The sequence below is a fragment of the Cyclopterus lumpus genome, chromosome 14 (assembly GCF_009769545.1).
Source record: "Cyclopterus lumpus isolate fCycLum1 chromosome 14, fCycLum1.pri, whole genome shotgun sequence".
Lineage (NCBI taxonomy): Eukaryota > Metazoa > Chordata > Actinopteri > Perciformes > Cyclopteridae > Cyclopterus > Cyclopterus lumpus.
In genome coordinates, this window is record NC_046979.1 from 20251598 (window position 1) to 20270026 (window position 18429).

Sequence of the window (18429 nt, forward strand, 5' to 3'; positions counted from 1 at the left end):
GCTGTGGCAACCAGGAGAGTGACTCTTGCAATGGCATAAGCATTGGGGGGGGGGGGTAGAGTGCTGGTGAAGGGATGTAGCAGAGGGAGGGTGTGGGCTGGAGGAGGTGGAGTGCAGGAGGCAGATCAGAGGGAGGTGTCAGTGGGTTACTGCGCACAGAGAGAGATTCAACCTCGTTTTTTTTCTTTTCTAACCCTGGCAGAAGAAAGGGAGGCAGAAACAAAAGGGAGCTGTCTTTTGAATGGTCGCTGCGCTGGATTGGACTGTCAGCACTTCCTCCTAACAACCTCACTTAGCTTGCTGCTCCCACTCCCAGACTCACTCTCACTCTCTTTTCAGAGCACTATCCACGCTTCAGTCTATTGCATGTGATACACAGATTTAAATTAGCTTCTGATAAATTGTAGCTGCTAATTGGTGTGAATCAGCTGCTGGATTTGAGCTTTAAAATTAATAAAACAAACTTCCCATTTGTGTACGTTTGGACTCGATTGTCAATTATTTCAATTAGGGCTGAAACTAACATTTCTTTTCATGTTTAATTCATTTGCTCATTACTTTCTCCAATTCTTAAAAAAATGAGAGGGGGGGGGAGTGGTAAGGGATGTTTCAATAAACCCCCTAGAATGAGACAATTTTCGCGATAAGAGCACAACAACACACAAAAGAACCTTGTACCTTTAGGATCAATGCGTTCTAAGAGCGGGTAACCTGAAGCTGTTGGTGTTTGTAGGTATACAGCAAGCCCTGCTGTTCTCGTGTTAAACGATTAATCCATCGTCAAAAATCTAGCTGGTTTTCTATCAATCTAGGAGACACTAAATAATTGGCTCTCATTTCAGCCCAGATCTTCCTGCATCCACATGCAGGACAATTTGATGACGATCTGTCATGTAAACTTTCCATTTTTGCTTCGATAAGGGCAATGAACCTTTTTTCTTTCTTTTTACCTTCCAGAGGCGTTATGACTTTGCTGGGGAGGATGATAGTAAGTACCCTCTGACCTTAGGACAGAAGCCCACAGAGAAACAGACTGCCAGAGACAAACAGAGCCATGGGGTGGGTGTAATGAATATGCTGCCCCCTATGGTGGGGATGACCTTATAAACAACAACAAACTGTCACTATGGCCAGGCCTGCTGGGAGCTGCCCTCTGTGCAAGGGCAAATGGCCTGGAATTCACTGGATAGGGCTGCCAGGGCTCCGAGAGGAGACAGTCATTAGATGTTGTAACACAGCACAGGCTTCTGGGCATGCATGGTTTTTGTTCATTTCTTATTGCTCTCGTTTTAACAATCAGCCAAACGTTTAAATTCCTCCTTCAACCGGCTGACGAGGGCGCACGGGCGTTGCGTTAGATGCCGGCACATCAGTCGATTCTCCCTTTCGCAAACGCAGCGTCTTACAAACCGAGGATGGCACACCATAAGTTATTTGTCGTGTTACCCAGGTAGATCATCAAAAGTCTCTTCGATGGCGGCGCGGCGAACGTGCTCCCACTGCGTCGCGCGTCGCTAAGTGACTGCTTTTATCATACGAGACAAGCGACACGCCTGCGATCGCTGTGATCTCAGCCAGGCGTTTACGAATCAAACGGCGGCGCAGAGACGTCCTCGTGTTTCAAGGAGGGACTTTCATGTCGCCATGAAGGGGACAGGGGGGTGGGGCGCGGTGGAGGTTTAGAAGTCAGAGCGAGGCATATGGCATCTGGAATTTGGGCGATGAGAACTGACAGGTTAACTGAACATTTGACGGGGAGGGGTGCACAGGGAGAAAAAGGGGTAAAGGAGAGGTGGGGTGAAAGAGGTGTGGGTTTGGTACGTGTGTGTGTTTTGGGAGGGAGGGGTACGGTTGCTAAACACTTCCATCTGTTCGTATCCCGAGGCGCTGCTGGGGCAGTTAGCTACTGTCTTATGCAGATTAGATGTTGCTGGGCCGCCTCCTTCCGCAAACAGCCGATAAATAATGATATAAATATATTTGAATAATAGGAATGACAGGACAGGGGAGAAGCAGCGGGGGTCAGGCTGTTTCCGAGGGAGCGCTTGTTTTTTCTTTTTACCATCCGATGACCACAGCTCTCTCAGGATGTGCGAGTGCAGTAACTACGTTCTCATTAGGGCCGGCCTTCCTCGCCGTCCCATGAGAGAGATCTGCTTAACAGGGGTCCTCCACGCACACCAACATGCATAATAGGAGCTATGAAGATGTGGTGGGATTCTAAGCAATACTGATAATGTCGCTGTGTTTTCAGTTGCTTCAGTGCTCAACACAGGCAACACTGTTTTGTTTCTGAGCAGTGAGCAGGTTTTTTCACCGTCTCAATTCATTATAATAAAGCCGGGACCATTAACATTTATTATTCTAAACACTGGCTAACTGCTAAGTCTTCCTCAGGGGGGAAATATCTTGTGGTAGACATTTTAGGTTCCTGTTAGTAACTTTTGGCTTTTTTGGGATAAACATAATGAGATAGTCCACGTAAACAGTGACAACCAACAAGTTGAAATACTTTTTAAGGAAAGAATGTCACAAATAATAATAAAAAAGTGCAGTTTAGAAAATGCTGGTTTGCTTTGTAGACCCTCTGTTTATTAGACAAGTAAAAGTATGATATGTGTGTGTGAACATGGCAGCTTGCAATTTGTTTGTTGATCTTATTGGATCGTCATTAGCATCTGCCATAATAGTTGCTAATCTTCCGGAGGTCCACGCTGTCCCTGGATTTCTGTCTGCAGTCCCGTAAACACTGATTCCAACCTACGCTCCAGGCTTTTCAGATTAAAAAAGGGGATTTTAGGGGGTAATTGAGTGAGATTCTTGAATCCCCCACGTTCCTGTTCTTAGATACGGTCACGTCATGTGTGTGCTCCCACTAAATGATCGCATATTCAAATGAGGATAAGGGGCTTTTGTTGGAATGAGGGGGATAGTAGGGAGAGGAGGAAAAAAAAAAAGGTCGAAGGAGTGGAGGAAGGAAAGCAAAGCCCAGACTGATTTGAATCTGGTAAACTGTCAGAGAGAGGGATTACCCCACCAAATCCCTGGCGAAAATAGAGGACAGAGTTATTTACTAGCCTTACAACCAGCTGCAAACCATCTGTACTTAATTGTAAGACACAAACTTTATGAAGATCAACTGGGGATTTGGCTACAAAGCCTCTTACGCCGCTGAATTGGTGTCCCTGCCTCGAGGGGGAGAGTATGGGAGGGTGCTCGAGATACGTCACATGTACTTTAGAGGACGTGGACTCCGCTGCTCTCTCTAGTGTCTATCAGGGCCCGTCCTGCTAAATACATAGACAAACCCTGTGCATTAGTACGGGGAGGGGGGAATTAAGATGCGCTTTACAAAGTAAACATGCAACACCTCGGCTCGCTTAGATGAGAACCTGAACAAGACACAGACACACACACACACACACACACACACACACACACACACACACATATATACACATGACTGGCAATGGCCGGAAACCAAAACGTTTAATTGGCTTGAGCCCGAATTTCTTTTAGCAGAGGACAGTCATGACTCATGAGATCCCACTTAGGCACGGTGACCGACACTTAGCACGGAAATCAGCATAGGGAAGACAATACCTAAGATACAGGCCCGGTGCAGAAACCCAGCATGTGGTTGCATTGTTTAATGTAGGTCGCTGTGCATTCTGTTGTTCCTGGCAGCCATCTGAAGAAAGGAGATAAGAAGTCCTTTCCAAGCCACTGAATGGCAGGTAGCCAGCCTAATCCTATTAACGAGAGATCTGGGCTGAAACTGGGGCGGGGTGTGTTGGTTGGGGGTCACGCGAGGAGCGCAGCAGGGTCAGGCTGTGGCTTTGTTGGAGGTGTGGTCCCCGGACATTGAGCATCTTAAAAAAAACAATGTACACCACACCTCTCTGCACTCATCCATAATCCCTGACATAAATGCATATCAAGTCTTCGGGAACTGAAATATGAGAGTGTGTTTTTTTTTTATTATTGTTGTTGAGCTAAATAAAGGAGGAAGAGACTCCACGAGCGCACCACTTCTAAGAATCTCACAAAAGCGTCACCCAGGAACAAATATGGTGGGCTCTAAGCTGCTGGCCGCTTTAACTCATTTATTTTCTTCCACCGCGCTAATTCCTTCCATCTCCATATGTTGAGGAGAAGGGGTGGGGGGGTGGGGGGTATGCGAGTATGGACACAGGGGGGTGGCGGGTGTCAGGGATTAGGCCAGCATGTCTGGACATACGCCGCGTGTAATCACGCTGGAAGGGCTGGTCATTGTGCATCTTTGCTTCCAGTATAAGACCGTGGGCCCCGGGACACCACGTCACTATCTCAACCCTTGCCATTCAAATACAAAGGAGATGGACATGTACAATTGACTGAAATAAAAAATTTTAATAGACACATTAGCCCCGAAACTCTGTCTCACGTAGCATAAATCCTGTTTTGTGCCGTTGTGTTAGTTGGAGAATTAGTTTGATCTTTTAATGCTGCCACGCGCACGCTAATGAGACTGTGATCTTTTCTCTGCATAAAACTCTGAAGCATGTAAATTTACAGCCTGTAAATTACTAAATAAACCGTGAAGACACTGTCAACTTTAAACACACACACTCCAATTAGCTCGGAGAAGCACCTGTAGTTTTGTCCTTGGCTCGGTCACATCATAACTCGTAATAAACCTTCGCCCGCCCCTCCACCCCTCTTCATTAGAAGGTATAATCCCCGATGGCCCATCTGCCAGAGGCCAAAGCCACAAAACACAGAGCAAACAAGGCTGGGAGAAGCCGGCCATTATGGGGCCTCTTTGAATGGGCCCACCGATCTCGTGCACACTCGGTGTGTTTGCTCAGGCCCTGCACATGCACGCCACGGCGCTGCTGTTTTCACACAGGGGAGGAACTGTTTGAGCTTCAGGAGAATGATTGCTGCTGATGAGCGGCGCACCTGCCACGGAAGAGGATAGGTGTGTGTGTGTGTGTGTGTGTGTGTGGAGGGGAGGACTCTCCCTCTCTGGCTCAAAATACAGACTTGACACTGTAACATGAATTAAATTTCAGCTAGGACAAACTGGATGTTGTATTTTGTATTAGTTTCATTATTTACTCATTGTGGGCAGCAGAATTGACCCACAACTGTTTCATTGTATCTGATGCTTTCCCTTCCCAAAATATAAAAAGACTGACACAAGCCAAGCATTCAGCTGCACTTTGTCCTTTCACTATACAGCGGGCTTTCTAAAGGGCCTCCACCACATTAATAATACCGTCTTCTAAATGTCCTCTTTCCAAGCTAAACAAAAACAAGCCCATGTTGGGAAAAGAAAAGAAAAAAAGAATTGTGCTCTGTTTTCTTCAGCTTGTCTTTTTCAGTGTTAACTGAGGAGAGCCGGCACAACACAGACTGACGGACCCAAAATGGCTGCCTTGGACTGAAAGAGGCAGCGAGCCAGAGCAGCAGCAGCAGCAGCAGCAGGAGCAGGAGCAAACCTTTTACTGGTCTCCCTCTTTCCTCACTCCTATTGAGGGAAGATTGACAAATTGCCAGCACACCACCACTTGAATGCTAACCGCCCCCCCTATCCAATAGTCCCACATCATCGACATATCGGGTGTGTGTGTGTGGGGGGTGGGGGGGCAGCAGTGTGACCCCCTTGCCGCCCAGCCGGGATTACACTGTGGAAATGTAATCCTGGTTTTGGGGGGGGCTAAAGGGATCAAGGGGCTAGAGGACACAATGTAATCAGGGAGAACGTCTACACCCCAAGAATCAGACGGCAAGATAAGTCCAAGCAGAGGTTTATCCACGACATCAATGAGGACATATGTTGGGACATTAATTGAGGCACGACACACTTACTGAATGTCGGCCCGCTCACGCATGCTGAGCACACTTTTTAATTTGTCTAGTTTTGTACATTTAAAAGGTTGTAATATTTATTTAAAAAAATATATAGATTCATTGCATGAATATATGATCATGTAAAAGGCAATTTCACCTCCCAGGATATTTGAAAGTGAGAGTATATATATTATAACCATAATAATAATATTTTGAATTTATATAGCGCTTTGCAAGACACACACACACATATATATATATATATATATATATATATATATATATATATATATATATATATATTACATGTGTATGAGGGTGCCAAAATTAGTGAACGCTCCTGATGAACTGTGCATGTGTCGTCATCCTCCGTGTGTCTAAATGGATGCACAAGGTCACGTGATCTGGTCTCCATTTTGGAGTGTTGTGCATGTGTGCAGGTACAGAAGCCTGTCAAGACATGCCTGGAACACACATAGATAAAACACACACACACACACACACACACACACACACACACACACACACACGGCCATTAACTACACATATAAGTTTAGACCTCGCTAGCTGAGAAAAATCAAGCTAAAGTGAGAAATAAATATATAACTATAAGAAGCTGGCTAACATACATTGATGTTAATAGCTGCTGAGAGAGAGGAGGCTTATCTTCCCACCACAGCTAACATGAGCTTCTCAATTAGATGAAAGGCTCTCTCCCTTTCTCTAATTTTTTTTGTTCAATTTCTCCAGGCAATTTATTTAGGGTGGGGGTAAAAAAAGAAAAAAGAAAAAGGGGAGAGGAGCGGAATCCGAACGAACCGTATTGGCCAAACGCACGACGAGTCATAGCCAGCTCCAGCCAATCAGGCTGAGCTCACAGCATAAACTCAGGCCCTCAGCAACAACATGACTATTTACTGTATGCAAGAGAAAAATCTATTTGGGGTTCATCACTGCTCGTCCATCAAGCCACACGCCCAAAAAGGTTGCGTTCAATTGTCTTTATACATGAACATAATATTTGTATTTGATTCATGTGGTTGCATTGAAAAATCGGCACTCTTATTGTTAGTGAGTTAGAGGCAGAGCTGTGTGAAAACTAAACCTGTGAGATTTTTTGACGGCTGCAGAAAAAACAAAAACACAACAAACATTCAAATGAAGCGTGTTTCCTGAGCTTCCGGAAGGCTCACTCAGTATTCTGCATTGTGAATTAACTCGGATTATGCAAAGGACCTTTTATTCGCTCACTTATCAGTTTTAATTTCTTTGTCCTCCGAAGTATTTTTACACAGACTCCCTCCGCATTGTACCTCTCTCTACGGTCGCAGAGTGGAACTAAAGGATTATGCAAGCATTTCAGAAAAATTTGGTTTACTCACCTTAGACAAAATAATGTATGGAGCGGGTTGGCAAGACCAAAAGAACAGTTTTCGAAATGATGTCAAGCCGTTCAGCTCACACGTAATAAAAACGAAATATTGCATAATTATTTTAAATCTTGCATTTAAATAACCGAAAGGTATTGGTTGTTATCACAATAATTAGCTCTACAATACATATAAATGTAACTGTTAAAGGTTTTAATTTTATTAAAAGAAAAATAATTCAGTAAATTCCTAAAATATATTTTCTTTTGTTTAATAAAACTGATAAATCCTACATTTTATAAAAACTAAAAAATATGCAGCTTTGCAATTTCTTTTTGGCCTTGAATATGTCACACATTTTATTAAACATGTATATACTGTCAAACATATTTAACTATCAAATACTAAAACTTCAATTTAGATAGTTAATTAAAAAAATGTGCATTCCCTGTCTGATTTGTAATTTTTTAATTTGTGTATACAAAATAAAAAAAAATGCAAGTTCAATCAGATAAATAAATGCCATCATGGTGAAGAAATGTTAGATCACAAAAGAGGAAGGAAATCTGCCTCTGAGTCACCTTAAATAAACACATGGACAGTCTGTCTCAAGGCCTCCCAGGTCTGCTGGTCCAAACCGATTCTTAATCACCCGTTCTCACCATCTGCTCCTCCACTCTGTATTCCAGAGTCAAGGTTACACATCACAGCTCGAGAAATACTGCTGCAAGACTGTGGCGATACATGACAGGGCACCTGGGCAAAGATGAAGCGATGCGCGGCGCTTGGGGGATGTCGCCGCCCTGAGACGTCCATCTATCAAGGTGATTTCCCACGGCGACTCATCTTGGTTACACTTTTCCACAGGTCACCGATATACTGGCACCACGGAATTAATTCACTTCATTATTTGTAGTTTTGATTAGCTTGGCGGGAGCAGGGGGAGCAATCTTCATTGCCCTTATCTGACTGACTTGTGGGACCGCTGAGGATGGAACCTCAGTCTTTACCTCTGTGCAAGTCTTGCTTTTAGTTGCTCGCACCTTAATTCTTATGCAATACATGAATCTCATCGTACTTGCGACTAAGGTGATTCTGTGGTGAGAAAGCAATCGGATTTAACTGAAAAAAGACGTCTCCAAATGATATTGCTGCAGCACAAGCTACGTGTGAGGCCTGCTGACGTAAACAACCGTGATTTATTGAAATGTTAAAAAACGTGTGTCAACAGAGGGAGGCGCCGACGTTGCCCTCGCACAAACAATCGCGCGTCAGTTGCGGAGGTGTCAACCGACATTTCATTTCTTACTTATCCCTTATTGTGAGGATGTGGAGAAAAAAAAATCAGAAGGCTCGCATGTCATGAGTCTGCATTAAAGCTTGAGTCGTGATGTCCCCCCCCCCCCCCCCCGTCCCTCTTTCTTTCGCTCACTTCCTCGCCGTCAAATGTGGCAGACGGGGCCAGAAAAGGGAAAGAGGGGGAGAGAGGAACATAGAGAGGGAGGGAGGCTGTGAATAGGCAGAGTGAGTGGCATGCATGGACAGCCCCTCTGTCTCTCAAAGACACTGCAGCAGCTGCATGCACGCGATAAGAGCAACCATTCACAGTCAACCCCCCCCCCCCTCCCCCTTTTCCTCCTCCTACACACCAATAGCATCTCTGTCTCTCTACAACGCACACGTTTACATGCACACCGGCCTCTGTGCAGGTTCCTACAAAAGATGCTGAGATTTCAAGCAGCCTTTTCGTCGCCAGTCAAAGCTCTTTTTTTTCTTCTTTTTTGTGTGACCTCAAAGTACAGCAGGGTTGAACATGGATGAGATGGAGAGGTAGGGGTTGGTCTCTCTTTTTATTTTTTACAGAGGGCAATCCGGTAGCTTTCAGCGACTCAAGCGTTTCTCAGCGACGTGACTGGCGCCTAGCTCTGCTTGTTTTTACATCTGCCATCCTCACAACAGAGAGCGGATTGGTCTGAAAGGCCTTATAGAAAAAAAAAAAAAATCACCGTCCCATAATGACTATCTATCAACGTCTATGCACCAAAACAGCTACTTGCATTATGTCACCTTGCATTCCAGAGACATTTACACTTAAATGCATCATCCATGTCATGTCATGTCCCCCCCCTCCCGGACAGGAAGTGATCCAACACACACACACAACCTGGCCCAGCTCAGCACTCTCAACAAGTTTCATATCCAGTGCTTTACATACAGCTGCAGCACATATTTTTTTCCCTCAGATATAGGACATGTGAACATATCTCACGGCCAGTGAATTTCCATGGCAATCACTCAGATCCACTGATAACATCCGGCCCCCAAATCCATACAGTCCGTCTAAGTGCCAATTAATTGGCGGCTCCGTCCGCGATTAGCTCGTGTTGCGCTTATAGCTAATCTGTATCTTGGCAGGGATCCATGCATGACCTGGCTTCCATCCAGATCTGGGAGCCCCGGCGCAGCGCTGAGCGGCCCGGAGAAGATGTGCCAAACTGTGGCGCCACAAAGGAGACCTCACTGTTTATCAAAGATTAAGCAGTGTTTAGCATCTCTCCCCGTCCCCCCTCCTCCTTCTCCTCTTGCCTGCGCTCAAATATATGTATGCGTGTACACACATATATATATATATATATATACACAAACACACACACACACACACACACACACACACACACACACACACACAACACACACACACACACACACACACACACACACACACACACACACACACACACACACACACACACACACACACACACACACACACACACACACACACACACACACACACACACACACACCACCTCCAGCACGCACCCTAATTGTTTCCCAGCCCCGAGAGTTTAATAAAGAACAAATTGCGGTTATTGGTGAGCAAACAGCACAGTACGGAGGTGGGAGTGTGATCATCGCAGCGCCAGTGCGGTACGGAGACGGAAAGGGCATCCGCCAATTGAACTAATATCTCTGTCGGTCTTCGGGCTGGAGCGGCAGGCTGTGTGGAGGAGACTGTGTGAGCAGGCAGTGAGAGCATAATCTAACGCTGGCGTTTTACAGTGCTGCGGACGCTTAAGGGGACTTTTGTGACCCTGGAGAAGCCCGTCATCATACACACAGTCGGGTTTTCTACCTGTAATGTTGCACTGCAGCATTCGAAATATTGCTTTTGTGAATTCTGACACAATCATGTTACGCATGACTTATTAGACATTTAGTCAGGGAGGCAAGGTAACTATTACTTGTGTTTTGCTTCCAGAAAGCCACTCATATTATATTTGTGGACAGTCAGTTATTACACAATTTACCGACTCAAATTCAAACAAATAAACCATCTTTTTTGATGTGATTTGTTCTGTATTCTTATAAACTGTTATCTATAAATTTTTTAAACTTTGTTTTGCGCTAGAAATGAATTAATAAAAGATTATTATAATTTATATTTCCTGATAGACTATATTCAATCTATAAACCATTATTGTATACCGTGGTGGTTATCCTTACAAAATGGTAATATATGAATATGTATGACTAATAAATGATGCACTGATCATTGCATACCACAAGTAACATATATTGTTTTCATGGGGCTCGGTAGTTGTTTTTTTCACCCGATAGCTTATTATGCTGCCTGCAACCTGCCCAGCCCAAGTGTATCTATCTACCCGTCATGTTCCCATAATGCTTTGTGGCAGCTGCAGCCAGATTCATGCACACAGGTATTGATTTTCTTCCCAGTTTTTTTTGTTGTTGTTTTTTTCCTTCAGTGCAACCCTTTATTTATTTCGCTAAGCCTCTGCCACTGGGTGCGAGGAGAGAACCGGCTCGCGGCTTGTGAGAGGACACACACTGAATTCAACATGAGAGACGCTTACCACGTAACGTGGATTTATTTTCATTTATCTGTCATTTATCTGCCACCGCCGCTCTGCTGCAGAGCATAATCCTAGCTCTGTGTGGGATGTATGTGTAGGTATGCATGAGCGTGTGTGTATTTGTATCGTCCATCCGTCCACACAATCACAATGTTCTCCACAGGCCACCTGACCCATTTTTCTGTGTGAATAACAATACTCCAGCCAATCATGGACGGACGGAACGGCGAGTGCTGGAAAAAAAGGCTCAACATCCAGCCTGTCACACGTCAGAGTCCCAACCCTGCCTGTCGACAAGAGCGAGGGATGGAGAGAGGAAGGCAGGGGGAGAGAGAGAGAGTTAGTAATCCTCTCTCTTCTCTCCCCCTCCTTGCCTCTCCTCTCTCTCCCTCTACGTCTCCACCATAGAGGAACCAGTAAAACCATTACCCACACAGCCCAGCCCCCAGCTCAAGGTTGTGCAGCGCCAATGGCTGCGCTTCCTAGTAGCATGCTAAGAAAAGGGCAAAACTGATAGCAAGCAAGCTTCAAGGCTGCTCCCAACAAAAGACATTCATTACACCACGCTACCTCTGGCTAAAACAAACAGTATATATATATATATATATCTAGATCTAGTAGGGCTGCAACTAACGATTATTTTAATAATCTATTAATCTGTCGATTATTTGTTCGATTAATCGATGAATCGGATAAAAATACAAAAAAGCATTAATTTCCAACCCTTTAATCAACAGAACTGTGCCATAAAATGCACAGGTAACAGGTACTGTAAATTCAGGACTATAGGGCGCACCTATCTATAGGCCGCACCTGCTAATTTAAAAAAAAAGAAGAAGTTGTACATAAATAAGACAACACTTGTCTATAAACCGCAGGAAAAGGGGGCGTGGCTTGTCTCTGTGGCTTGTCTCGGTAAAAACAGTTATTTCCGCCGTTCAGCACGGAATAAATAACCACTAGTTTTGCTTTATACTTGTTTTGAACATCCCATAAACGTCGGAACATCTAACGCCCTCGTGTTTGTGTTCATAACATCACCCGTAGGCTCACACAGCTCGGGGAATTTCACCAACTTCCGCTTCCAGCGCTGCCGGAGCAGCAGCAGCATGCAGGCGGGCAGGGAGGGGGCGTGGCTTGTCCCCGTAAAAACAGCCGTTCACCACCGGGGAAGTAACCGTTAGTTCTCGCACAACGTTACGGGTCTCTCCGATGGTCTTTGCGCTACCTGCTTTTTTTTTGACCCAATGCCAACTCAACTTTTTTTTTGTTTTGTTTTTTTATACTCAAACATCTCCGGGTCTTATTGGGTGGCGTAATAATCGCGCGACACAACGAATCGATAATGCAATTCGTTGCCAACTATCTTAATAATCGATTTTAATCGATTTTATCGATTCGTTGTTGCAGCCCTAATATCTAGCATATATAGCAAATGATTACCTCCCACTCTACCCAATAGACAAATATGTACAGTAGGCAGCAGTGATACTGGATAGTCACTATCCCTCTAACACACACTTAAGCTGGGATGCAGGAAGGAAAATCGTTTCAATGTAACATACCTCACTGTTATATTAATTTATGCTGCATGTTCATGAAACATTTAACTGATAAAATGTGTCAGTGTCTACACAGCGCGGCCCAACACGCCTGCCTCAGGCCATCTCAGAATTGACTGCATGTATCCACAGCATAGACTGTACATAAGAAGTGGAGGCAGTCAACGCAATGTCCCCCATTGGTTTGTGGACTGCCATTTTGAAGCTTTGAGTACAACATTTTGGTTGTCACCATCTTGTTTTTTTGCAACCAGAAGTGACATGAGTGGGTGGAGCTAAGTATAACATATGTGTACAGATTGTAAAGCACTCTGAGGCAAATTTGTAATTTGTGATATTGGGCTATATAAAATAAACTGAATTGAATAACCGAATGCTGAATAGGAAATGTTTAGGGCACCAAATGCAATAAAGTTATAAGACTGAAATAAGACACTGTGGTAGAGACCTGTCAATCACAGTAAGCCCGCCCTAAACCATACCCTACCATTTGACTCTAAATGGACCATAATGTACTTACTAAACATTATATTGTATTGAAGAAGAGATTGAGACCATAAACTCATGTTTACAATGTTTTAATAAATCAAGAGAGGAGGTCATTTTCTTATTGACTTCTATACAATCCTTTTGCTAGCGCAGGAGTTATGGCCAGTAGAAAGAATGCAAGTTTAAGGCACTTCTGCATTGGATGCACCGGAGGTTGTCGCCTGATCCATACTGGCAAGTTGAAAGCACAAAGATCAGCTTAGTTTTTGCTTCCATCAACGGCCATCAAATGTGCGACCTTAAACCCACTGTTTTAACGGCTACACACCAGCTGGCTTTATCGCTGCCTTTAAAATGGAGGAGAAGGACTGGAGAAGAAACAGTGGGCACTGTGGAAAGACATGATAACGTCCAGGAGCCTTTGGATGGTAACTCTTGATATTTACTTCAATTATGCACAGCCAATTAAACCCACATAGTGTGGCTGGCTCTTCTCCCTCTGGGCGATGGCTGCAGGGAATCGAGGCTGGCTGCAGAAATCACTCCCAACACACACGTCCACAAATGTCAACAAACATGAAAGAAACTGTGAAATGCACAAGATGGCTCAGCAAATGGCCGGACTGAAAGCGTCGGAGCAGTCTGCAATATCCTTCAACAAACCGTCTCTGCATGCAACCAAACCCAGCAGTTCTGGGGACACTTGATATTTTAAGTGGGTAACTCGTAATCATTGGCATTCATCTTGTGTTCTTGCCAAAAGAAATAGCGGCGCAGTCAAGGCATGTTTAACAATCTACCACTTCATGTATGTGGCCATATGATAGTGAGAAAAAAAAGGTCTAAGAGATGAGGGAGGACTGAGGAGAGCAAAGAGAATCTGTGTGATGGCCGACGGCCCTATTGCTCAGCTCGTGTGCTGAATGAAAAGAAGCCCCAGTGTGTGTGTGTGTGTGTGTGTCTGTGTGTGCGCGCGCATGTGCGTGTCTCTGCAGTAGTGCTGGGGAGTCGGCCCCCGCTAAGCCCCGCTGGTGCTGAATGCAGAGCAGCCAGCATCAGGCCAAGGCAAACGACTACAAGGCCTTCTCAGTGACTGCAGCGCAGGCTGCACCTGGGGAATGGCCCTGCACAGCAACGCAGTCCATCACGACGCATCCCAAAGAGCAACGCAGCAGGAAGTTTCCACCACACATGCTCCGTAACTAAAAGCAGGGTTTTTTTTTGTGATAATCACACAAAATCTAATCACAGTGGGCCTACTTATCTTTTTTACATAGCAGACGCTGCTACAAGATATATAGTATTTTAAAGGCAAGTCTGCCATTTCTAATATAGGATGTGGGTCATCCACCAAACAGGTCCACACACACACACACACACACACACACACACACACACACACACACACACACACACACACACACTTTACGCTTCATTCCACCATTATCAACACCAGCTGTTTCAAAACAACTCTGGCATATGATACACATACTGTGTAGTTTCTCAGCACCATCTCAACATATCAGAACCAGTGTTATGAATCAAAACAATTATTTCTTACACGTCTTCCCATGTGATCAAGATGTAGAAAATGTAGAAAATGGAAATGAGCACAAAACACATTAACAAATGCATTCCCACCCATTGTTTTGTTTTTTCAACCATGTCACAAAATTAGCTTTCAAATGTAATCAATCTGAACTTTTAACTGCACTACAACAGGTGATGAAATTAAATGAATTCAAGATATTAAGTTAACGATATCCATCTCACGTTTCAAAATACTACATCAGGTTTCATTCTGTTGTTAAATTAATGGAAAACAACCCATCTGACGACCTGTTTTATGTCATTTTCCTCACTGACCCATTCAATTCTCGACTTCTGATTACTGAATAATGCAGAGTTTGGTTCCTGTAATGTCCTGTAATAATAGTGGTAATTATGCTTGTGCTTTGGGCTTCTTATTAGTCACATGCACAATGTTTTACTACTCTCGAAGCTTTGATTGAGGTTTTTGAATATCTGTTGTCCTATTTTATGACATCAACCCCCTAAAAATACATTAAAATCCTTGAACAAAATCGACTTTCTTTAAAGAACATTTTTACTGTGGTCAACATTTTTTGACCACAGTAAAAATGTTGTCTTTTAAAGGCTAAACACCAGGAAATATCTATTCAAGCAGAATATTTAGTTAAATAGACATTTAGTTAAATTTTGTCTTTTTTCAATAACATGTTACTTTTGGATTTTAAAACTCTCTTGAGTTATTGGATATGTTTGGATCCCACAGCAACCGCTGGAATGTAACAATGTAATTCTAATAAAATTTGTGTAGTCTGATGCAGCTTTATATGCAGCTGTGCAAGAATACCGTATGTAAACATAATTAATACAAAATGTTTTGAATATTGATTTAGGAATAGGATGTCAACCTTGTGAATGAAGCTTTGAAGCACCAACTATTCCGTACAACCCTACCATCAATGGTAGAAACAGTAAGATGATCATGTGAAATGTATTACATTATAGTGACAACACATTCACTATCAACATTGCTATTTGCCATCTTCCATCCCTCCTGACGATGGGCCACCTTTAACAGCCGTATTGTACAATGACAGATTTCTCTCTATTGTATCCATTAATCATAGTAAACCCATCACAATCAGACCTGGTCCTGATTGGCTTCCCTCTCTAAACAATAACTGAAATCCTCTTAGTCAGGACAGTTTGCAGCTTTTGAATCGTTGCACTCACCCAACGTGCCTCGATGCTCACAGAGATAAATGAAAGACCCACAGCTGCTTTCACACAGCTAGGATAAACTGGCCACTGCTTCAACCCAGACATGTTTCTGCTCTGTACCGTCACTTCTACTCCAAACACAATTTTAAAGTAATTTCATTGGACAAAGTGATTCATGCATCTGAGAATCGGTTAATCTATAAGGGCGTAGCTACTGAAACGGAGTTTAGCCTAATCTTTGTTTCCACATATGTTGGAAAAGAATACAAAACAATATCCATCTTTATTAACGCGTGTTTTCGATTAGTACTGCATTAGTGGAAATGAGAAAAATATGTCCCCATTTTTTGGGATAAAACAAGTTCCAGAGTCAACAGCATGAACTGTACATGTTCGGTTCTGTTAAAACACCAGACCACTATTATAACACTGTATCAGACAGCTATACTGCACTGGTACTTACATTGGCCATCCTGACTGAATGCATTTTTCATCATAATTTTCAATTCTTTTCTCATAGACACCAGGGTTCTTTAAGTGGTGCTTTGTTAGTCTACCCTACAACAGCTCAAAAAGGTCCGTGTCCAGTGAGACTTACAGAGGGCCTGTCTGTCGGGCGCTGCACACCATGCTACGCCTTCCCAACTAAAAAGCCAATTCAATTATTCATAGCGAAGACAAAAAAGCTATATTTCACTTTTTTCTGTTGTTCGAGGCCCAAGTGTTGATATTGTTTTTGTTCATGAAAAATGTAAATATCGAAGCTCGGTCTTCGAGATGAAGGGGTCAGGCCATCTTGCATTGAGCTGTCAGTCGCTGTAGTGTGCCTATGGACTCACAGACGTGGACACACACACACACACACACACACACACACACACACACACACACACTCACACACACAAAACACACATACACTGCACTTAAAATGTGTGTAGAAGAGGATGAGGGGAATGGAAGCGTGCACTGAGACGTGAATAAAGACCATTTGCTCATGGATTCATAGGCTTCCGTCATCCATTATTTAGTGTGGAGAAGAGCAGTGGATTGGTGGCTGGCTGATTTTTCTGACAGCGTTTACATGGCTGATGGCTACAGATGTGATGATTTTTACGGCTCTAGATAAACACTTTGTTTTGACAGTGCAGACATATTTTTTTTTTTTTTCTTCTTTGAAAAAAGAAGAACAAAAAAATCTCTGAAAGATGCAGCATTCCAAAAATATTCAAACCTTGCAGCCACACTTTACAACTTTTTAACAGATCAGTAATACGTTCAAAACATCCAAACACACAAATGTATAAACAAATTTGAAAACCTACCGTTGCATCCCTGTAAATAGCCAAATCTGAAAACATGCTTGCGGCAAATCCATTTCAGAACAATTAAGAGATTGCTATAGATTTCAACATGGCCGATTTCACATGAGCGGACAAATGTGAAAAGTCAACAAAAAAAGAAGAAGAAAGCAGTCGCTAGCCAGCATTTGCCCTCCATCCAAAAGCAAAATGACATTAGCCCTTGTCTATTGAGTTTGCTAAATGCCCCACATAAAGTGAATTTGCCCCCCAGGGCTGGGAAACAATCACGCAAGCGAGCGTTCCATTTAAGTGATTTGAATGATCGGAGTGCTGCGGTGCTTCCTATCAACCGGAGAAATGGGTCAATACACTGAGACTAAGTGACATGGCTGGCAGCCTGCACTGTGGTGGAAGACCGGGCAGAGGAAGAGGAGCGGGACCTCACCGGCATTGGGTCAGACAGACGTGGATGTGCTCACACACACATGCACACACACAGACATAGACCCGGCTGGCTGGTACGAGCAAGGCCTTTGTGTGGGTTCACGTCAGAGGTTTCGTACAGTGAGCTCAGATCACACACACCTCCGCTGTCAGTGTTCAACACAACTCGGCAAACAAGATCCTCATCGGCGACTAAACACTGACGCCAAACTCCAAACTACCATATATGTTCTTAGCTTTGAACTGTCATATGTGTTACTGTAGTAAAAAGGGATGCTACGACTTACTTTCAGCGTTGATTGACATTGTGTCTTTCTCCCAGGACACAACAGTGATGTAGGCCTCCACTGAGGTAGGGATAATGCACTTGAAGACCGCCACATTGCCCCTCATGGCTTTCTGGTCCTCCACCCGGACTGTGTAGGGTTCTCGTAGGACTGGGGAGGAGGGGACAGAAAGGTGATGTGCATAAGACGGGCGACATTGCTAATACTGTAAGACAAGCTACTCGTTATGAAACCATGATTGCTATTAAGCAGTCGTGAAGACATTCACAAGCAGAGAAACTGACCAGCCTTAATGTGGACATCTTGGCTCCTGATTCTCCCTGAGGGGTTCTCCGCTGTGCAATAGTAGGTGTTGTCGTGGATGAGTTTGCTGAAGCTGGAAGGGGGGATGTGGAATATCTGAAGGGTGCCATTGGGGTGCACATGGCGGATCCCTGGCACATCATAGATCTCCTCGCTGGTGGCCAGGTACCAGCGCAGTGAGATAGGGGACACGCCTGTGGCGGGAC

General features: G+C 44.0%; 1 protein-coding gene across 1 annotated transcript in view; it reads right to left on the bottom strand.

Annotated features, from left to right (window-relative positions):
• The window catches only part of dscama (Down syndrome cell adhesion molecule a), a 69495-nt gene extending 51454 nt beyond the window's left edge, over positions 1 to 18041 (bottom strand). The window contains 1 exon segment of the mRNA XM_034550102.1: positions 17921 to 18041. Coding sequence (XP_034405993.1) covers positions 17921 to 18026 — 106 coding nt within the window. The 5' untranslated portion in view covers positions 18027 to 18041.
• Between the last annotated feature and the right edge of the window lie 388 nt (positions 18042 to 18429).